The sequence below is a fragment of the Salvelinus sp. IW2-2015 genome, linkage group LG14 (genome assembly GCF_002910315.2).
Source record: "Salvelinus sp. IW2-2015 linkage group LG14, ASM291031v2, whole genome shotgun sequence".
NCBI classification, from domain to species: Eukaryota; Metazoa; Chordata; class Actinopteri; order Salmoniformes; family Salmonidae; genus Salvelinus; species Salvelinus sp. IW2-2015.
This window is the reverse complement of record NC_036854.1, coordinates 22,070,491-22,094,246: the sequence shown is the minus strand read 5'-3', so window position 1 is coordinate 22,094,246 and position 23,756 is coordinate 22,070,491. Positions and strand designations below refer to the sequence as shown.

General features: G+C 44.1%; 1 protein-coding gene across 5 annotated transcripts in view; it reads left to right on the top strand.

The window, feature by feature from the left end:
• The window catches only part of LOC111972700 (SAM and SH3 domain-containing protein 1), a 357,764-nt gene extending 334,741 nt beyond the window's left edge, over nt 1-23,023 (top strand). For all 5 annotated transcript variants that reach the window (XM_023999743.2, XM_023999742.2, XM_023999746.2 and 2 more), the window contains 8 exons: nt 2,512-2,644; nt 3,607-3,776; nt 4,018-4,227; nt 6,038-6,188; nt 6,344-6,472; nt 14,943-16,051; nt 18,275-18,406; nt 20,263-23,023. In XM_023999743.2, the coding sequence (XP_023855511.1) occupies nt 2,512-2,644; nt 3,607-3,776; nt 4,018-4,227; nt 6,038-6,188; nt 6,344-6,472; nt 14,943-16,051; nt 18,275-18,406; nt 20,263-20,523 (2,295 nt within the window). In that variant the 3' untranslated portion in view covers nt 20,524-23,023. The remainder of the gene's footprint in view (nt 1-2,511; nt 2,645-3,606; nt 3,777-4,017; nt 4,228-6,037; nt 6,189-6,343; nt 6,473-14,942; nt 16,052-18,274; nt 18,407-20,262) is intronic.
• The last annotated feature ends 733 nt before the right edge of the window (nt 23,024-23,756 follow it).

Genomic DNA, 23,756 nt, shown 5'->3' with positions numbered 1-23,756 from the left:
GACAAGTTGCTGCAGGGGGTGTTGAGATGTTGGCCAGGGTAGGGGTAGCCAGGTGGAAAGCCTGGCCAGCCGTGGAGAAATGCTTATTTAAATGATCGATTATCGTAGATTTATCAGTGGTGACAGTATTTCCTATCCTCAGTGCAGTGGGCAGCTGGGAGGAGGTGCTCTTATCCTCTTAGGACTTTACAGTGTCCCAAAACTTTTTGGAATTAGTGCTACAGGAAGCAAATTTCTGTTTGAAAAAGCTAGCCTTAGCTTGCCTAAATGACTGAGTATATTGGTTCCTGACTTCTCTGAAAAGCTGCATATCGCGGGGGCTATTTGATGCTAATGCAAAACGCCACAGGATGTTTTTGTGCTAGTCAACGGCAGTCAAGTCTGGGGTGAACCAAGGGCTATATCTGTTCTTAGTTCAACATTTTTTGAATGGGGCATGCTTATTTAAGATGGAGAGGAAAGCACTTTTGAAGAGCAACCAGGCATCCTCGACTGACGGGATGAGGTCAATATCCTTCCAGGATAGCCGGGCCAGGTCGATTAGAAAGGCCTGCTCGCTGAAGTGTTTTAGGGAGCGTTTGACAGTGATGAGGGGATGTCGTTTGACCGCGGACCCAGTACGCACGCAGGCAATGAGGCAGTGATCACTGAGATCCTGGTTGAAGACAGCAGAAGTGTATTTAGAGGGTAGGTTGGTCAGGATGATATCTAAGAGGATGCTCATGGTTACGGATTTAGGGTTGTACCTGGTTTGTGTGAGATTGAGGCAATCTAGCTTAGATTGTAGGACGTCCGGGGTGTTAAGCATGTCCCAGTTTAGGTCACCAAACAGTACGAACTCTGAAGCTAGATGGGGGGCGATCAATTCACATATGGTGTCCAGGGCACAACTGGGGGCAGAGGGGGGTCTATAACAAGCGCCAACAGTGAGAGACTTGTTTCTGGAAAGGTGGATTTTTAAAAGTAGAAGCTCAAATTGTTTGGGCACAGACCTGGATAGTATGACAGAACTCTGCAGGCTATCTCTGCAGTAGATTGCAACTCCGCCCCCTTTGGCAGTTCTATCTTTTTAGAAAATGTTATAGTTAGGGATGGACATTTCTGGATTTTTGGTGGCCTTCCTAAGTCAGGATTCAGACATGGCTAGGACATCTGGGTTGGCGGAGGCTTCTAATTAGGCTTCTAATGTTAACATGCATGAAACCAATGCTTTTACGGTTACAGAAGTCAACAAATGAGAGCGCCTGGGGAATGGGAGTGATGCTGGGGGCTGCAGGGGTTAACATTTGCATCACCAGAGGAACAGAGGAGGAGTAGGATAAGAGTACGGCTAAAGGCTAAAAGAACTGGTCGTCTAGTGCGTTCGGAACAGAGAGTGAAAGGAGCAGGTTTCTGGGCGTGGAAGAATAGATTCAAGGCATAATGTACAGACAATGGTATGGTAGGATGTGAGTACCGTGGAAATAAGCCTAGGCATTGAGTGACGATGAGAGGTTTTGTCTCTAGAGGCACCATTTAAGCCATGTGCAGTCACCGCATGTGTGGGGGGTGTAACATAAGGGCTAGCTAAGGCATATTGAGCAGGGCTCGAGGCTCTACAGTGAAATAAGACAAAAATGACTAACCAAAACAGCAATAGACAAGGCATATTGACATTAGGGAGAGGCATGTGTAGCCAAGTGATCATAGGGTCCAGTGAGTAGCTAGGTGAGCTGGAGGCACGGCGATTCAGACAGCTAGCAGGCCGGGGCTAGCAGCAGGCTAGCAGATGGGCCTCAGGGGAACGTCGCAACGGGAGAGTCTTATGAAATCCCCTCGGACGGTTACGTCGGCAGACCAGTCGTGATGGATTGGCGGGGCTCCGTGTTGGCAGCAAAGGGTCCAGGCCAAATGGCAAAAGAGGTCATTGAAGCCCAGGGATTGCTTGATGGAATCTCTTCGGCTAGCCGGGAGATGGGGCTAGTTCGAGGCTAGCTCCAGGCTAACTGGTGCTTGCTTTGGAACAGAGACGTTAGATAGGAGTAGCCACTCGGATAACTGCTAGCTAGCTGCGATGATCCGCAGTAAAGGTTCAGAGCTTGCGGTAGGATTCCGGAGACGTGGTAGAGAAAAGCAGTCCAATATGCTCTGGGTAGATATCGCGCTGTGCAGGCTGGCAGGAGTTGCCTGGGCTGAGGTGATGACCACTAGCTTCTGAAGGGGCTTTCGGTACAAAACTGTAAAAATAGCAGATCCGTACCACATTGGGTGAGGCGGGTTGCAGGAGAGTATGTTCAGTCCGTAGATGGAAAAATAATACACATATATACGAAGAAAAACTAAATATACAAGGGACGGGACAAGACCATCAAAACAGACATCCCCACTGCTACGCCATCTTGGAATATGTGACTGATACTGTATCACGTTGACATCTGTTTCTCTCTCTCCATCTCTTTCTTCATCTCTCTCTCTCTCACCCCTCTGCTCTCCACTTCTACCTTTCTGCCCCACTCCCCTCGCACCCTCCAGTCGAGCCCAGACGGGACTCCCAGCTCCCCCCAGTCCCCTCAGCCAGACACAGACTCTCTGGAGAAACCCAAGCTAAAGGCTGGAGGATCAGTGGAGAGCCTCCGGAGCTCCCTCAGTGGGCAAAGCTCCATGAGTAAGTACCCTGTGTGTGTGTGTGTGTGTGTGTGTGTGTGTGTGTGTGTGTGTGTGTGTGTGTGTGTGTGTGTGTGTGTGTGTGTGTGTGTGTGTGTGTGTGTGTGTGTGTGTGTGTGTGTGTGTGTGTGTGTGTGTGTTACAGTACACATTAAGACAGTGCACGAAGCGCGACACAAGGGGGCACTGTCATTACATCTCTCTTGCAACATTCTTATACAGACTTAAAACCCCTTATCAAGCCTGCGGTGTCAGCTAGTATACATCTCATCGTCATGATCTGAACTCTATGTTATAGCTCCATGTCACAACCACACCTACTCCCATTGGAGGGTTCAGAGATGACATGTGACATCATCTGGTCCTATCTGGTGAAAGCTTCTTCTCACGTTGTGACTGACCATGATCTTACCCTGGCATGTGTTCAGACAACTTGCCTAGTTAAATACGGTTAAAAAAGATAGAAGTTGTCTGAACACATATATAATTATTCTATCTTTCTCTCATGTCTTGAGGTTAGAGTTAGACTAAGGTCTGTGAGGGCTGGGTTGATGTTTGTTAGTTAATGAGAGAGAGTGTCCCTTGTTGACTGTTGTTGGCCTAGGCCCATAGGGCCGGAGAGGCTGAGACACAAGCTAATTATTAAATAGGAAGGCTTTTCTCTCTGCTTCCTACACTCATCATCACAGATCAGACATCCAGAGAGACATCCATGGGAAGACAGCAGCACGTTATATACACACTGGCTACAAGTGATAGGCTGTTATTAATGGGTATTCACACATACTCTGGCTTTGTGTGAATAGATGAGTACATCTAACTCTCTCATTTAAAATAAATTGATGTTCATTTGCTCAGTTTCAAAACACTCAAATCACATGAGTATTGAATACATCTATTTGGATGATATGAAATGTATATCTGGGGTTTGACCGTGTGTGGTCCTTGCATTGTGTGTTGCAGGTGGTCAGACGGTCAGCACCACAGACTCGTCAGCCAGTAACAGAGAGAGTGTTAAGTCTGAGGATGGAGATGACGAGGAGCCTCCCTACAGAGGGCCCTTCTGTGGCAGGGCGCGAGTACACACTGACTTCACCCCTAGCCCCTACGATTCCGATTCCCTCAAACTAAAGGTAACATACACTTACTCACCTCCACCTCCACACGTATCAACACACAGTCCCTACGGTACTGACTTTCTCAAATGAAGGGCAACACACAGACACTTATTGACTCATAAGCACAACCCTGAATTCATATAAGCCCTCAACACCCTCTACACGCTGTATTCACACACACACACACACACACACACACACTTGATGACTGATAGTTTTAGCGTTTTCTCATGTGAATGTGTTTTGTGTCTTCCAGAAAGGGGATGTGATCGACATCATCAGTAAGCCACCCATGGGGACGTGGATGGGCCTGCTCAATAACAAGGTGGGCACCTTTAAGTTCATCTATGTGGACGTGCTGAGTGAGGAGGAGGAGAAGCCCAAAAGACCCGTGAGGAGGAGGAGGAAGGGCAGACCTCCCAAACCCACCTCTGTAGAAGAGCTGCTGGAACGCATCAACCTCAAGGTACACACACTGGACACACACACCTTTACACACACGCGTTTGTTTAACACACTCATAAACATGCACCTGTACATTGCACACGAACACACAACCCTATACAAACCTTCACCAATGTGAAGGTGTTCTGTACAAGTTGAATAGTAGTCCTGCAACTTCCCTCCTACAGTCAGAATCATATCCCAGCCATCTAGAAAAAACACCCTGCCTCTTCTGTCAACCACCCAGCCTAGGCAGCTCAGCCTCCCCAGGGAGAGAGCACCGTAGGTGGGCTGTTTCTGGATGAGCCCAGCCTGATGAAGCTCTGATATGACAGATTACAGACTAGGCTATGTCCCTGGCTCTCCCCTACTCAAGGACATAAGTAACATAACGGTACATTATCATTGCCTGGGCAGAGCAGAGACTATATTACAGGGTTGAAGACCTCCCATAAGTCTACTACTATCCTACTATATACAGTACATGTGCATCAAGGTACACATGTCATCTCCGTCGTCACATACGTAGTTGTGAGTTCGGGGAGTGGGAGAGCAGACTAAACACACGACCTCCTAAACCCACCCTTAACAACTGGTGACCATGCGAAGACATTATACTGAGACTGTGTTCCACCTTGTTCTGTTTTTGTTTCATGTCACGCTCTGGATAAATGAGTGTTTTTGGCAAGTATTTATTTAGATTTCTCTTTTGTTTATTTAAAAGGAGAACTAGGGAAAAGTTTTTTGTCCAGATTTGGTTAGCGAGTTCAGATACATTTACTGATGCAGGTTTACTGGTGATTGAATCAAGGATATGTACACCTTAAAGTGACAAGAAAAAGCTGACTAACAAAAGTAACAAGAGTAAGACGCCGTAATAACCTTGCTGACTAATTCTACATAAAACAGAGCTCTTTGTGGTCAGGGCGTTCCTAAAAACACAACGACAAATTGGAGTGCGCTTCGAAGTAGCCATCTTTTTATCTATGTTTTCTCTTTTAAAATCTTCCATTTCAACTTGATTGTAGGGGTGTCTTGGAGCAAATGTGCTTTTACCTTTACCAAATATGCTAGGATGTTACATGAAAGACGAAGATCCTTCAAATGAGAAGGTTGTGTAGAGTAGTGGTCTTTGGTTTTGTCTCATCCTTCTTTATCTTAGCAGAAATAGAGCTGAAAGTCACTTTTAGCTAAGGACGGAAGTCTCCGTGGTTACAGTGGTGACATGCAGTCTGTGTGTATTGTACCCTTTAGATGTGTGGGTTGGACAAAACTTTAGACTGAACCAGTTTTCACAATCTCCTTGTTGAAAGTAGGAACCGATTATGATGGGCTAAGATGTTAACTTTAGCTGTGCCTGTTCCGAAACACACAGAGGGTGTAGTGTGATATTTTAGACCGGGATTTCTGGTGTCCTCCCACCAAGAGATAACACCACAGGGTGTAATGACTAGCTTTGTGCTCTTGTTAAATTGTGTGTGTATCCTCCTTGTCGCCTGTGGTGAAAGGTGTGGTAGAGAATCTCCTCTACCTCATCCCTCTCTTTCCCACCCTTCCCAACTCTTCCTTCCTTTTCTGTAGCCACATTGGTCAATTTCTTTTACCTCATTGTGTATGTTTTTGCAAGATTAACATTTTGCCCGTGTCTTTAAAAACTGGTGCTAGGCCAGTTTATCTGTTTATCTTATAACAGTTACAGTCACGCAAGGGGTAGGAAAAAAATATCTGGAATCAGTTGTAAAGAACATGAGATAACCAGAGCCTCTTCTCTCCTCTCCCCTCCCCTCCCCTCCCCTCTCATCTCCTCTTCTTTCTCATCTTCTCTCCTCCAGGAGCACATGCCTACCTTCCTGTTTAATGGCTATGAGGACCTGGACACCTTCAAGCTGCTGGAGGGGGAGGATCTAGATGAGCTCAACATCAAAGACCCTCAACACAGAGCTGTGCTGCTCACCGCTGTGGAGCTACTGCAGGAGTATGACAGTGAGTACACACACACACGTGAACTCACGTGCACACACTCACAAACCTTTCGCTTTGTCTGTTTGACTGCATTGTCTCTATGATTCCTACACTACATCGTTGTGTAAGTTTCTGTATATCTGACTATATGGTTTCTGTGTGTTGTGTGTGTCTAGGCAGCAGTGACCCTGAGCGGAGCGGCCTGTCAGGCTCTCAGGAGAAGCTGCTATCAGATGGCCACATCCTGGTGGGCGACTCACCACGTGACTCTGGCTGCTATGAGAGCAATGAGAACCTGGAGAATGGTAATGACTAGCCTAGCATAGCTTCCCAATAATGGGATTAGCCTGGTGTTAGCCTAGGCCTAGTCTAGCGCTACAGTGACTGTGGCTCCTATTATTCCTCTTCCACCTCCTCTGCCATGCCATACATCTGCATTCTAACATGAACCGTCCGTCATCACTCTCCATTGGACCAAGGCCAGCCAATCAAACCTCCACTCTTTATCCGCCATGTCTGTCTCCTAGCTCCACCCACTTCACACCCCCACTCACCTCCGCCCCACCTAGCTGCGTAATGTCATAGTGAGGGGAGAGATGCACCCCCCATCTCGTTTTTTCTGTTTCTTTTTCTCATTGTCACTCCACTCTTTCCACTGCTCTCTCCATCTCCAGGCTGTCTCTGTCTTCACTGCAGAAGCCCTATCCTAAGGGACAAGGCCCTAACCCCCAGGCCTAGATCACTAGTCTACCCTACAATGGGGCCCTATGTACAAAGGGAACAACACCCCACATCTCAAATGCACCCAACTACTCTGGTCAACTCAATCCCAGTGCCGATGTTCCTCCCATCTCACAATGGACAGAGAACCCCTCCTCCTACTCCTCTTCCTCTGCCCCAGGAGGTTGAGTGGTTGCTGGGAGACCAGACCGATTATGACACGAGGGAGTGTTTCTTTTGAAAGGTGTTATTGTAAAAGCGGAGATCTTGTAAAGTATTAAGTCACTGCCCAATAATTGACTGTAGTATGGCTCTGTAGGTGGTGTGGGAGTGGACCACTCTGCTTCCATTAGCCTAGTGCTGGCTCAATCTCTGTTCTACCTGCCATTTCAAGTCACTTAAAAAAAAAAAAAATGTAATAGTGACCATGTTACAAAATGATCGTATGTGCCTAAACAACCCCCCAAAAATCTTGGATTAAAATTTGTTATTTTTATGATAGTGGATATATATATAAAAAAACAGTTTTTATAATTATGGAATTGTATTTCAGATCTATATTTGTGAGAACGTTTAGTGTATAACTCCTTAAAAATACTGTTTTGCTTTCCGCCTACAGTTGAGTTCTTCAATCATTACTCATAAACCTTTGCTTGAATCATTGACTTCTCTGTCTTTTTTTTCTCTCTGTTCTGTTCTATGTGTGTGTGTCACAACGGTTGTAAAAGATGTGCAATCTGCTACAGTAGAAATTTTAGTTGTGGAATAAACCACTTATTTTATTGAAGTTACTTTGGCCTGCTTGCTTCATTTAATGTCTCCTTCTTTCTTCGTGTCTCTTTTTTCTCCTTCTCAGTCGTTAACACTCCTCATTAGCTGCTTAACATTCAGTGTACATTCTGCATTTTAATTCTGTTTTGTTTTAATTACTGTGCCTTTACTCAGTCGCTATGATAATCCAATCTGCGTTATTCTGCCTCAAATTCTCTACTACAGCCATACAGATGTAGGATCTTAATTTGATCAACCTGTTGCAGGACAATTTCCTGCAATCCAGGAAAACTTTGCTGCAATTTTAAACTTGTCGTTGTTTAAAAAGTACTGGGAAGTTTGTCATTTCCATTCATTTCCACAAAATGTATCCTACAAAAATTTCCATTAATTAGAATCCACATAATAATTCACATTTTCTGTTGACGCTGGATTATTTTCCTGCTGTAGCAAACTGGCTCAAATTAAGATTCTACATCTGTACCTCTCAACCATCCTCTTGCATGCATTATGACTTTATACATACAGTACCAGTCAAAAGTTTGGACATGTCACGTTGTATAGTGGTCGGAGACAGGCGCAGGAATACGTGATGGGGGGGTTTTATTACTCTCCCAAAAATACAACATGTCATGAAAAAGCACAGGGACGAAGCCCATAACAAATACATGTGTAAAATATACAGGGATGTAAACAAACAAAAGAGCGATGTTTAAACCTCTAATAATAACACAGGACAAGACCCGTAATAACACAACACGGGACGAGACCCGAAATAACAAGTGCACAATACACGTAGCACGAAAGCCGAAACAACAAAGCACAGGTACTCACAAGACCAACGGACATGGGAACAATAACCAACAAGGACAATGGGGAACAGAGGGCACATAAATAACATACTAATCATGGGGAATGGGAGCCAGGTGTGCGTAATGAGACAAGACAGTCCGGGGTTGGTGGTAATGAATCCAGTTCGGTGACGTAGACCTCCGGAGCTGGTGAATGGAATGGATCCGTGACAGGACACACCTATTCATTAAAGGGTTTTTCTTTATTTCTACTATTTTCTACATTGTAGAATATTAGTGAAGACATCAAAACTATGAAAAAACACATATGGAATCATGTAGTAACCAAAAAAGTGTTTGAGATTTTTCAAAGTAGCCACCCTTTGCCTTGATGACAGCTTTGCACACTCATGGCATTCTCATATAAAATATATTTTGATTTGTTTAACACTTTAACACTATCCTCTGTAGTGTCTTGTGGTCGGAGGCCGAGCAGTTGCCATACCAGGCAGTGATGCAACCAGTCAGGATGCTCTCGAAGGTGCAACTGTAGACATTTTTGAGGATCTGAAGACCAATGCCAAATCTTTTCAGTCTCCTGAGACTAGGCGTTGGGAATAGGCGTTGTCGTGCCCTCTTCACGACTGTCTTGGTTGTTTGCTGGTTTGCTGGTGATGTGGACACCAAGGAACTTGAAGCTCTCAACCTGCTCCACTACAGCCACGTCGATGAGAATGGGGGCGTTCTCAGCACTCCTTTTCCTGTAGTCCACAATCATCTCCTTTGTCTTGATCACGTTGAGGGAGAGGTTGTTATCCTGGCACCACGCTGCCATGTCTCTGACCTCCTCCCAATAGGCTGTCTCATCGTTGTCGGTGATCAGGCCTACCACTGTTGTGTCATCGGCAAACTTAATGATGGTGTTGGAGTCGTGCTTGGCCATGCAGTCATGGGTGAACAGGGAGTATGGGAGGGGACTGAGCACGCACCCCTGAGGGACCACCGTATTGAGGATCAGTGTGGCAGATGTGTTGTTACCTACCCTCACCACCTGGGGGTGGCCCGTCAGGAAGTCCAGGATCCAGTTGCAGAGGGAGGTGTTTAGTCCCGGGGTCCTTAGCTTAGTGATAAGCTTTGAGGGCACTATGGTGTTGAACGCTGAGCCGTAGTCAATGAGTAGCATTCTCACGTAGGTGTTCCTTTTGTCCAGGTGGGAAAGGGCAGTGTGGAGTGCAATAGAAATTGCGTCCTCTGTGGATCTGTTGGATCTGGTTTGCAAATTGGAGTGGGTCTAGGGTTTCTTGGATAATGGTGTTGATGTGAGCCATGACCAGCCTTTCAAAGCACTTCATGGCTACAGACATTTAGGCAGTGTTCTTGGGCACAGTGACTATGGTGGTGTGCTTGAAACATGTTGGTATTACAGACTCGGTCAGGGACAGTTTGAAAATGTCAGTGAAGTCACTTGCCAGTTGGTCAGCGCATGCTTGGAGTACACGTCCTGGTAATCCTGTCTGGCCCTGCGGCCTTGTGAATGTTGACTTCTTTAAAGGTCTTACTCACATCGTCTAACGAAAACGTGATCACACAATCACACAGTCGTCCGGAACAGCTGGTGCTCTCATGCATGCTTCAGTGTTGCTTGCCTCGAAGCGATCATAGAAGTCCTTTAGCTTGTGTCACTGAGCACCTTGCGGCTGTGCTTCCCTTTGTAGTTCGTAATAGTTTGCAAGCCCTGCCACATCCTCGGAGTTGGTGAAGTACGATTCAATCTTAGTCCTGTATTTACACTTTGCCTGTTTGATGGCTCGACGGAGGGTCTAGCGAGATTTCTTATAAGCTTTTGTGTTAGAGTCCCGCTCCTTGAAAACGGCAGCTCTACCCTTTAGCTCAGTACGGATGTTGCCTGTAATCCATGGCTTCTGGTTGGGGTATGTACGTACAGTCACTGTGGGGACGACGTCATCGATTGACGAAGCCAGTGACTGATGTGGTGTACTCCTCAATGCCATCTGAAGAATCCCGGAACATATTCCAGTCTGTGCTAGCAAAAGAGTCATGTAGCTTAGAATCTGCGTCATCTGACCACTTCCGTATTGAGCGAGTCACTGGTACTTCCTGCTTTAGTTTTTGCTTGTAAGCCGGAATCAGGAGGATAGAGTTATGGTCAGACTTGCCAAATGGAGGGTGAGGGAGACACGTCTCTGTGTGTGGAGTAAAGGTGGTCTAGAGTTTTTTTTCCTCTGGTTGCACATGTAACATGCTGGTAGAAATTAGGTAAAATGGATTTAGTCACCGACCACTAGGAGCGCCACCTCTGGATGAGCATTTTCTTGTTTGCTTATGGCCTTATACAGCTCGTTGAGTGCGGTTTTAGTTCCAGAATCGATTTGCAGTGGTAAATAGACAGCTATGAAAAATATAGAAGAAAACTCTGTTGGTAAATAGTGTGATCTACAGCTTTTCATGAGATACTCTACCTCAGGTGAGCAAAACCTCGAGACTTCCTTAATATTAGATTTTGTGCTCCAGCTGTTATTGACAAATAGACACAGACCGCCACCCCTTGTCTTACCGGAGGCAGCTGTTCTATCTTGCCGATGGACAGAAAACCCAGCCAGCTGTATGTTATCCATGTTGTTGTTCAGCCACGACTCAGTGAAACATAAGATATTACAGTTTTTAATGTCATGTTGGTAGGTTAGTCTTGATTGGAGCTCAACTATTTTATTATCCAATGATTGCACGTTGGCTAATAGGACTGATGGTAGAGGCGGATTACCCACTCACCATCGGACAAGGCACCCCGACTTACGTCCGCGATATCTCCGTCTCTTCTTCATGCGAATGACAGGGATTTGGGCCTTGTCGGGTGTCTGAAGTAAATCCTTTGCACACACACACACGAGGCAGAGCGCAAAGGATTTACTTCAGACACCCGACAAGGCCCAAATCCCTGTCATATATATATATACTGTATATACTGTATATATTGGACATGGTCTTCAGAGCATAACTGTTACATAACTGTGATCCACGTTGCATTGTCATACTTGTTTCTCCGGACATTACAATGAGCTACAAAGAGAAAACTACAAATGTACCACTATCACAAATAATCAGCATTGCTCAGTGTCTGTGTTTAAACATTGATTTATTTTGAAAAGCAGACATCTGACTTTGGGGGTCAATATTTATTTATTATGCCCTGATAGCAAGTCTTAAATATCTATTAAACAAATGATTGGAAGCTAGCATGAGATAGGGGATAGCTGGGCCAAATATCAGGCAACATTTTGGGTGAAATTGTCAGTAACAAGCACATTGAAACACCACATTAACTTCAATGATGTCAGACTGACTTCAATCTGCATCAATCTTTTTATGCTGTCCAAATTAGTAGAGATAAATGACTGATTTGTGTATGATGTGTGTGATGTCATTTCACTATTCATTATTGCATTATTGCCATATGGTATCTAGTGCTCTTTTACACACTTGTTCATGTTGTTCCAATAAGCCATGATGGTAAATTGGCCTCTAACCTCCTACTTTTATACCTGCGTCTGAAATTGTATTATGATAATAGCACCATCTGGCTTAGAATAAGAAAGTATAGTCCTCCATAGAGCTGGGACGATAAACTGGAAATGATCTTCACTGACCACTATGGACATTTTGTTGATATCGTTCATACCGATGAATAACCTACAGGGTTATGAAATTTGAAGTTTGAAATGAAGTACTTTTGCTAATATGGGTGATTGTTAAAGGGATAGTTTAGGATTTTCCCCAGAGTCAGATGAACTCGTGGATACCATTTTTATGTCTCTGCGTCCAGTATGAAGGAAGTAAGAGGTAGTATCGCCAGCTAATGCTAACTAGCTTAACTTCTAGTTCCTCCCAAACCCGGATCCGGGAGCACCCCCCACAGTAAAAAAGCTGACTAGCATAGCCTAGCATAGCGTCACAAGTAAATACTAGCATCTAAATATCATTAAATCACAAGTCCAAGACACCAGATGAAAGATACACTTCTTGTGAATCCAGCCATCATTTCTGATTTTTAAAATGTTTTACATGGAAGACACAATATGTAAATCTATTAGCTAACCACGTTAGCAAAAGACACCACTTTTTTTACTCCACCAGTTTTTTACTCCATCAGTAGCTATCACTAATTCGACTAAATAAAGATATATATAGCCACTAACCAAGAAACAACTTCATAAGATGACAGTCTGATAACATATTTATGGTATAGCACATGTTTTTTTAGAAAAAGGTGCATTTTTCAGGTATAAATCATAGTTTACCATTGCAGCCACTATCACAAAACTCACCAAAGCGACTAGAATAACTACAGAGAGCAACGTGTATTACCTAATTACTCATCATAAAACATTTCTTAAAAATACACAGCGTACAGCAATTGAAAGACACAGATCTTGTGAATCCAGACAATATTTCAGATTTTCTAAGTGTTTTACAGCGAAAACACAATATATCGTTATATTAGCATACCACATGAGCTAACATCACCCCAGCATTGATTCAAGGCAAAAAGAGCGATAACGTTATCACCACCAAAATATATTACTTTTTTCACTAACCTTCTCAGAATTCTTCAGATGACAGTCCTGTAACATCATATTACACAATGCATATAGAGTTTGTTCGAAAATGTGCATATTTAGAATCACAAATCGTGGTTATGCAATGTAATCTGTCAAAACATGGCATGCATTCTGGCCGGCGCCATCTTGGAAAGGCACCTAAGTTTACGATTATTTATCGATTAGATTGACWAAAAAAATACAGGTTGGACAGCTAATGAAAGATGCATTRGTTATTAATGCAACCGCTGAKTTAGATYTTTAAAATTAACGTTACTAGACATACAGTGTGCGTTACAGCCAGACTAGTGCCGCAACAATGGCCAACAAATGCGTTTACATTTTTCCACATAAATACGGAATAAAATCATAAATAGCTCTTACTTTTGGACGAGCTTCCATCAGTATCTTGGGCAAGGTGTCCTTTGTCCAAAAGAATCATTGCTTTGTTGTAAAACGTCCTCTTCAACTTCGGAACTAGCAGCTAACAATAGCTACGTGGCACACACATGTCCAAATCCTCAAAGCGCAATACTACGAAAATTCCCGAAAATAGCAATATACTCGCATAAACTGATATAAATCGGTTTAAAATAACTTCGTTATGATGTTTCTAACACCTATATCGAATTAAATCACAGACGGATATATCTTAGCCCGATAACGAGAGCTTTTGAGCATGCCATTCTGATGTCCTCTCTTGCGCCTTGACGAGCGTCCAAAAGAACGTACATGTCACTCCATGGCGTTTTATAAACTCTGAGAAATACGTAGAGACTCCATTCCATTTCTCATTGGTTACTAACATCCAGGGGAAGGCGGGTGCAGTTCATTTCGACCCATAGGGCACATACAGAGTTTTAAACTGATCTCAGAACAGAGCCTAGTTTTCAGACCTTCGCATGTCCTGTCATGATTTTCGCTGTAGAAAGAGTTCTGGTTCACCCACAGACATAATTCAAACGGTTTTAGAAACTAGAGATTGTTTTCTATCCAATAGTAATAATAATATGCATATTGTACGAGCAAGAATTGAGTATGAGGCAGTTTAATTTGGAGACGATATTTTCCAAAGTGGAAACAGCACCCCCTGTATTGAGAAAACGCAAAGACTGGAAGGTGTAGAGTTTTAATGGTAATATAAATAAATACTGTGGTGCACATTGTTATAAACATATCATTCTATATATCGTTATCATGATAATTCAGTAAATTACATTTTGCTATGGATTTTTGTCCATATCGCCCAGCTCTAGTACTCCACATCTCCCCCACTTGGCAGTATTGCACTCATAAGGCTATAATCACAAAAATATAATTTCCTTGTTGTTGTTATTACTCTAGCTAGTTAACCGTAACGCAATCTAGTTTTGTCTTAGCTATGTCATACCCACATAAACATGTGGTGTAAGTAGAATATGCAGTATGACATATGGATTTATACTGTAAAAGGCATGTTTTCATGCTTTCTACTGACAGATAACCCATGACCCTGTGTCCAACTGTACTCTTAATCATGATCAACATTCTGAAGGCCGTAGTGGGTCAGAGGCTGAACCACAGAAGAGGAACACTTCAGTGTCACTGCTGTAAAGCTCTGTGTGTGAACAGGGTTGTTTCAGATTCACATGTCCTCTTAGAGGAAGTTCACATTCACAGCTGATAGTGATAAATTAAAAATGCTGTACAAATGGCACAGAACCCATAGTGACATGAAACCCATTACATCCAATACATGCAGTAAGTACACCTCAGTATTAGTTCTCAGGTTTGTTATGTCCCTATCCTAAATCTGTTTTAATTCAAAGTCTGGGGATATGTTTATGCAACCGTTCCCAGCTCTAAAATTAAGAGGGATATGTTTTATTGTGTTTCAGGCAAGAGCAGGAAGACATCTCGCTCCAACCGCTCCTCTGCGGGCCTTCAGTCCCCAGACTACCCCACCCTGCCCATGACCCAGTCCACTGAGGCCCTGCAGCAGAGCAAGCTGGAGCGCACAGCCAAGTTCACAAAGCACTTCTTCCTCAAGCCCACCCTGAGGGGCTTCAGCCTGCTGGGGCTGAGGAAGGGCCCCCGCCGGACCCGGACCCCCATGCCGGCCAGCCGCAGCTGTGAGGACCTGGACGGGCCCCCGGAGGCTACCGGCCCCCAGGCCTGGAAGAGATCCCACTCCCTCGGGGACCTCCACTGGGAGCAGGCCTTCGACCAGAAGAAGGACTACAGCCTGGAGCTCAAGCCCGCTAAAGGTGTCTCCAAGTCGGGTAACAGCAGCAGGGTGAAGGGCCTCCAGGGTCATGGAGATGGGGGTTCATCACTGGCTCAGAATGAAGGGAGTGCTGTGAGCCCTAAAGGGCGTTCTGACCAACCCCCTGTGCCCTCCCAGCTGCCCCTCAGACCTCCCTGTCCCACCGCACCGCTTCCCCAGCCCCAGGAGACCCTCCCCAGCCCGCTCCCCAGCCCTCCTGAACCCCAGCTGAGGGAGAGGAGCATCCGGACTCACCCCAAAAAGCCCCCAGTGCCCCCTCCCGTTCCAGTCAAGAAATCCAAGGAGCGCCTGGCCAATGGGATACGCCACCGCTCCCTTGTCCTTTCCTCCCCCACTCATTCCTATACCTCCACACACTCCCATCCCCCCAGCCCTGTCATCAGCAGCCCCAGTGCTCCAGCCCTCCCCAGTAAGGCCTCCAGTACCCCTGCCTCCGCCTCTCCAGCCAGCACCTCTCCAGCCTCCCCTGCCTCCACGACCGCCACCACCGGCTGTCCAGAGCCAGAGGAACCAGGCACCCCCCCAGCCGTCCCCCCTCCCTGGCTGTCTGACCTGCCCGAGACGGCCTGCCCCCAGGCTCAGATCCAGGGCGGTGGTGGCAAGATGGTGGTGGCTAGGAAGGTGTCCTATGCTAAAATGGCTGTCGATCTCCACAGCGTGCTGGAGCAGAGACTGGAGGCCGAGGGCATCGACCTCACAGAGGAACCCTACTCAGACAAAGTCAGTTACCACCACAGCCTGTATCTATGGTTATGTACCTGTTATTACTGTGTAGAATACACACACACACACGAACACACACATCCACCACAGCCTGCTTCTATGGTTATGTTCCTGTTATTACTGTGTAGAATACACACACACACACACACCCATCCACCACAGCCTGTATCTATGGTTATGTACCTGTTATTACTGTGTAGAATACACACACACACCCATCCACCACAGCCTGCTTCTATGGTTATGTTCCTGTTATTACTGTGTAGAATACACACAACCACCACATCCTCACTCACACTCACAGGCCAGTTTGTCACAGCTAGGGGTTATACAGGACACACGTAGATGTGGGTATGCTTCATTAAGACCATCTCACAACTAAAGAAATGAAAGAAACACTTTAATAAACAGTGCAGATTGGACCACTGGCCCACTCTGTGAGAGAGTACATTAGAAGTCAGTGTAGGAATCTAGTAAAGGACACACTTCAGGTCAATAAATACATTATTACAAGCATTAGAAGGTTGTGTTTTTGTCTCCTGGCCGCCAAGGCCTTTTGATTCTGCCTTTTGATTACTGCACTCAGACATAACAAGACTGGATCCTGTATCCTGTCATATGGCTCTCGCTTCCTGTCAACAGTAGTAGTGGGTTGCTTTGGTATCCATACAGCAGAAAGAGAACAATAGAGAAATAAAAATTAGGGTGCAGAGGGAAGAACAAGAGAGAAGACGACAGAGAAACGCACAGAGACGAATGAGAGGAAGGAGAGAGACGGAGAAGAGAGAGAGAGAGAGACGAGGAAGACGATGAGAGAGAAGAGAGGAGCGAATACACACAGTTCCAACAAATTGAGAGAAGACGAAGAGAGAGAAAGGATGGAGACAAGATGCGAGGGAACGAAGATGAGAGAGGAGAGGAGAGAGAGGAGAGAGAGAGAGAAGAGGAGAGAGAGAGAGAGATGAGAAGAGAGAGAGAGGAAGAGAGAGAGAGAGAGAGAGAGAGAGAGAGAGAGAGAGAAGAGAGAGAGAGAGAGGAGAGAGGAGAGATATGGAAGGGGAAATCTTCCTGGTAGGAGGCTGAAGCTCAGTGAAGGCAGGCGGCTTGGGGTTATTAAACAGTCAGACACCGTGCCGGAGCCAGACAGACAGGCAGACAGACAGTCTACAGCACTGCACTGTACTGCTGGCTTTATATTAATGAGGAATAATGCTGCAGAGACACTGTCCAGTCACTAGGGGTGCCGTCTTCGGAGAAGGGCTTTGTTAGGGTCAGACAGGACACTTGGCTGTGGCTCTACATCTACATACACCCTCCATCTCTCTATTCCTTCACCCTGAGTTGCCTTCGGTCCAGTTTGGCTGGGTTGTCCTGGACTGGCCATGACTCCAGGTGTCTAGAGCTTTTGACAGAGAGAGAGAGTGTTTTAAAAGTTTTCCCCCACTGAATTCCCTTTTATTCTCTGTTCATGCATGGCAACCATTGGCTAGTCTAGTCCACCTATGACATGTTATGGGATCTCCCGCATCGTTTGCTTGTCTCTGTCTCTGAGCTTATCTCCCAGCCAATGGGCTCGTCAGTTGGCCAGTGTTTTGACTCGTTATTTCACATTATTAGTCTACTTCAATCCCTCATGAACAGACAGAAACTGGGCCTCTCCAGACTCATAATGTTTAAATGAGCAAATAAAGTGAGAGAGCTAGCTCCTACATCAACCTCTGGTGTCTGAGCTGTTCGAAAACATTCAGTTCTAGAGACTTAGGTTGACAAACACTGTGACCGTAGTCAATAAAAGTGCACAGTACAGTCTGCATTTTCTGTTTAGATCTGTGACTTTATGGTGTTGACTGGGGCCGACAGACATTTCTATTTAAACGGAGAGAGAAGTCACTATGGTTTCTGATTGGCTTGTCTAATCTGGGCGTAGGCTGTGGGGGAGAGATTTCCACTAGCCCTTTAAATATGGGCTTAAGTTTTCTCTGCCTAGCATCCCAGATTTATTACAGATTTACTTCAGGTCATGGTTACTTAGGGTTATCATGGTTTGGGGTTTTAGTATCAGTATTGAGTTGTCGTGCCCACAGGGATAGGGTATCTATCAATGGAAATCACTGTGTGTATGCGTGTGCGCATGTTTGTTTGTGTGTATGCATTTGTCTGTGTCCCTCTCCTACTCTCCCCACTCATCCATAGTCTCTCTCCATTTCTCTCTCCCTCCAGCATGGTCGGTGTGGTATCCCCCAGCCCCTGATGCAGCGCTACAGTGAGGACTTGGAGCAGCCAGTGAAGGATGTGGCCTCCAACATGGACCAGGTTCGCGTCAAGCAGCTCCGCAAGCAGCACCGCATGGCTGTGAGTACTTTATGGGACAGATTCAATAAGCATTTACATGGTCTTCAAATCAAAGTCAATTTGTCACATGCGCTGAATACAACACGTGTAGACCTTACAGTGAAATGCTTACTTAAAAGCCCTTAACCAACAATGCAGTTTTAAGAAAATACCTACAAAAGTCGACCAGGGCAAAGTTAGCACCTGTTCTTTTCCTCTGATGATATATTTAATACATGTTTTACTGTAGTGGGCTAAAGCAGAGTGTTTCTTGGTAGTCTTAAACAAATATGGTCTTAGAAGACCCCTGTACCAAAGCAAATCACATTTTATTGGTCACATACACATATTTAGCAGATGTTATTGCGGGTGTAGCGAAATGCTTGTGTTCCTAGCTCCAACAGTGCAGTAGTATCCAATAATTCACAACAAAACACACAAATCTAAAAGTAAAATAACGGAATTAAGAAATATATAAATAATGTCGGAGTGGCATTGACTAGAATACAGTAGAATAGAGTATATACATATGAAATGAGTAAAACAGTATGTAAACATTATTAGATATAGAGATATAGAATTGAAATGTATTCAATTTTGAGTTTGCATCCCAATATTACACTTTATATACGGTACATTCGGGAAGTATTCAGACCCCTTCCCTTTTTCCACATTTTGTTACATTACAGTCTTATTCTAAAATGGATTAAATTTTAAAAACAATATACACACACAATACCCCATAATGACAAAGCGAAAACAGGTTTTTAGAAATTTTAGCAAATTGATTAAACATAAAAAACAGAAATGCATATGTATTCAGACCCTTTGCTATGAGACTCCAAATTGAGCTCAGGTGCATCCTATTTCTATTGATCATCCTTGAGATGTTTCTTCAACTTGATTGGAGTCCACCTGTGGTAAATTAAATTAATCTGACATGATTTGGAAAGGCACACACCTGTCTGTATAAGGTCCTACAGTTGACAGTGCATGTCAGAGCAAAAGCCAGGCCATGAGGTCGGAAGAATTGTCCGTAGAGCTCCGAGACAGGATTGTGTTGCGGCACAGATCTGGGGAACGGTACCAACACATTTCTGCAGCATTGAAGGTCCCCAAGAACACAGTGGCCTCCATCATTCTTAAATGGAAGAAGTTTAGAACCACCAAGACTCTTCCTAGAGCTGGCCGCACAGCCAAACTGAGCAATCGGGGGAGAAGGGCCTTGGTCAGGGAAGTGACCAAGAACCCGATGGTCACTCTGACAGAGCTCCAGAGTTCCTCTGTGGAAATGGGAGAGTCTTCCAGAAGGACAACCATCTGTGCAGCACTCCACCAATCAGGCCCTTATGGTAGAGTGGCCAAACCGAAGCCACTCCTCAGTAAATGACAGCCGCTTGGAGTTTGCCAAAAAGCAACTAAAGGAATCTGACCATGAGAATCAAGACTCTCTATTTTTGTACATTTGCTAAAGATTCTAAAAGCCTGTTTTTGCCTTGTCATTATGGGGTATTGTGTGTAGATTTATGAGATGGAAAAACTGTTTAATCCGTATTAGAATAAGGCTGTAATTTGACAAAATGTGGAAAAAGTCAAGGGGTCTGAATACTTTCCCAATGCACTGTATATCACAGAAGACTGAAATATAATAAAACTGTTTGACATGGAAACACCAGATTTTCTGAGTGTGTTTTTATTTATTTATCAATTATGAAATTATAAAAAATATTAATAACATTCCACCCATGAGGCCACTAGAGGGCGATTTGATCATTTGACGGCAGGAAAGATTACTACGGTGTCATTGCTATGTTTTATGTATAAATCTTTTTTACTTTTTTACAAAATTCCTAAATATTTTCCCCGGTATTCCTCAGATCCCGTTTGGAGGTTTGACAGAGATGTGCAGGAAGCCACTCTCCCCAGGTCACGTGAGCACCGTCTCTGATTGGCTCGTGTCCATCGGCCTACCCATGTACGCCACACCGATGGCAGCTGCAGGATATGACACGTTGGGACGTGTGTCCTCTCTCACAGAGAGCAGTGTGTGGGAAGCGGGAGTGCGGGACGAGAGGCACGTCCGTAGACTTGTGAGCGAGGCCCGATTGGTCAGCGCACACAGAGACGGACAGTCGTAACCGTGACAGTGGAGCCCATGCAGGTGTAACTGGGACAGTTGAACGGCTACGGCACAGTTGAGACTAAAGCACAGTTGCAAATAAATGCAGAACTGAATAACTGCGAAAGTGACCACAGCACAGCTTCCAGCACCTATTGAGACTTTTGACTGGACTACGGAGTGCGGGTGGTTTGCAGTTGCATCCCAGCTAACGCTTGAGACTTATGAGCAGCAACCTGTTCTTATGCCCCCGTCTTTATCAATCTGTCTCTCTTTCTATTCCTTTCTTTCAGATGTTTACGGTGAGATTGTTCCGACTGCCGAGAACAGTTATCAGATGCCTTTAAAACTGACTGTTCCCTTCTGAAACATCCCCCCAGTCTTAAAATACTGAGAACTGCCTTTGAGGAAATTAGCACACTTTTCTTAGACTCTTTTTTAAAACTCTCCTTTTAAAGACTAAATTATGTTTTTTTTCTGTGTTTCAGAAGTGTTTGCTTTGTATCTCTTGTGCAAGAGAAAAGCACTAGAGAGTAGTAAGAGGATGTAGCTTGGCCAAAGCAATTTCTTTCAATGTGCAGATTTCACCTTTGTTGTTAATCCCATTGCTAAATGCTACAGTAGATTGGAGAACATGGTTTATTGCAGTTAACACAAAAAAATAACAAAACATGAAATAGGCAAACATTGCTGTTATATTAAGATTTAAATCCTTATTTTCTATCATGCTATAGTGTTTTTGTAATATACTGTACCATATATTTTAATTTCATGGTGTTTTTACAGTATGTGTTCAATACGTATTGTGTGTCTGCTTTGTGGAATGTCAAAGTCTGAATGTCAGTCATTGTAATTATAAACAGTCAGACAGATCTCGACATGAGTTTATACAGTATTTCAGATTATATTGCAGATTTCAAAACATATCTTGGTTGCATGTAATCCTCCAATATGTAGGTCCTTACAACAAGACTATCTACACAGTACCGCTCTAATAATCTTCCATGGGAGATCAGCTTTTCTTTGCAGACAATATCGTCTCCATATATCTATCCAGGCTCATTTTAAGTTGCCTTACCATTATGTTAAAAAAACAATTAGATTAATACGTATTCATGTACTCAGCATTATAAATACAGTAGGCATTTCAACCCCCATCTTTGACTAAGGCTTGATTCCTCAAAGCCTCACCGGGCCAAAATGTTTTGAATGTGCTTGTAATGACAGTGATTGTTAGTAGAAGACACACACACATGCACACACACGCTAGCAGCCACATAGCTCTGTCGGGGGTGTCCTTGCTGTTCTTGTTAAGCACAGATGTTGATCCACATGAAGTCTAATTTAAACACAGTGTTCAACAGCCAGCCATAGACCAGCTCAGTACTGCAGACCACAGAGACAGACTGAGACATGATGTAGATGATCCACTCAGAAGGAGGGGCAAAGAGGAGGACTACAGCTGTTCCACAGAGACCCAGCTAACAGCTGGTTTATCATGTCTGTCTGAGCCTCTCTTGGAAGAACAAGAACAAGAACAAGAATAAGAAGAAGGGGAGTGTCTTAGAGAGAGACACAGTCAGGGAGTACAGATGAGAATGGGAATGTACTGAATCTCCATTCACTGACCAGCAGACCAGACCTGTGAGTCCCTAGCAGTGGATTCCTAGTCCAAGACCGGTGTGAGTGTATCCACCTATGTAATGTCATTCTAGTTATGTGAAGTACTTCATATTGCAATCAATATTCAAGTCTTATCCCTTGTCTCGGGTTTCAAAATACAAGTTTGCAGAGTGGTGTAACACAAGGGGGCTTTTGCAGTGGACACTCGATAGAAGTTTGATGCCTTTTCTCTTCAATCATAGTGGTGCTCCAGGTTAGCTAGGGAGACACTTGTAGGGGGAGTTTTTAAAGAAACAAAAATACCTAAAATTTAAGATGTAAAAAATACTGTCACTGTAAAATGCACTTTAGAAAGTAAATAAAAAAATGTTTAAGCAAAATTGGCAAAATGCTCTTTAAGTCTGTAAGCAGACATTTGTTTTCAGGTAATGTAAAGGGTTTGATTGAATGGGTTATACTGGTATTTAGTTATCTTAGTATAGTTCCCAATGCCAAGTCAATGTACAAATGTAATTAATAATAGTTCATGAATTAACCTGTTCCAATGACTTAACTTCCAATTTACTTTTGCAGTCTTACAGAAAACGTAATTACATATATGAAATGGTTAACAAGAGTTACACATTCTGTATATGTAATTGGTATTTAAATAACTTATTTTGGGGCTTTTCATATCAACTGTAATTATTAGCTGTACTATACAAATAGCAATACCTTCCTGCAAATTGCATTAGCCAGTGAAAAGCTACAGTGTTATTGTAAAATATAAGTGTACAAATGATTTAATTTGGTTTCAACTAGCTAATGATTGTCTATAAAGATTTTCTTGTGTATTGAAACAAAAAATGATGTCTAACTATTTGTCATTCTGAAATATAATAAAAACGCTATCGCCATGCTCTGTGTTTACACACACACACACACACACACGACGCACAAACTCACCACTTCTGTCTGATGCGAGGTGTGGGCAGTGAGAGTTATTGGACTATTTGACTACTGTGGCTAACACCTAAAACCTGCACCACATGTTGTTCTGTGATTGCTGAATTTCTTATATTAATCTTCATTTTATGTGGGGATAATAAGTCTCAGTATACAATAACAGGCATTGCATTACCAGACTGGATTTGATTAAAACTCTCTGGATCCCAACACAGGATCAGTCTGCTGAATAAGAGCAGAGGCTGATTTCATTTCTCTGCGGTTTGGAGAGGGAAGAACAATCTGATTTACTTTTGACCCAAGGCTGCCTGGCATGGATGGCTGCCTGGCATGGATGTCTGCTTGGCGCAATGAGTTTATGCCCTCTCCATAAGTGTGGGGGGCGAGGGTTACAGTGTTTGTGTGTGTGTTGGGGTGGGGTGGTGTGGGGGCGGGGGTGGGAGTGCAATCAGTGTCTGCCTGGCATAATTCATGAATCCCCTATCTAGCAGGTTTTCCCATGTAGCTCCCAACCAGGGGTTTGAAATAGAATGCATTCTGTTGTGTGTAGTTGTGCCTGGCTTGGAACGATACTGTTCCTGTCCCAAGCAAACAGGTTCCAGAACACATTTAACCCCCCCGTTTCCATAGCCATGGGAAGTAGGGGTGCTGAGGGTGTTAGGAGTGCTGGGGATAAAAAAAAAG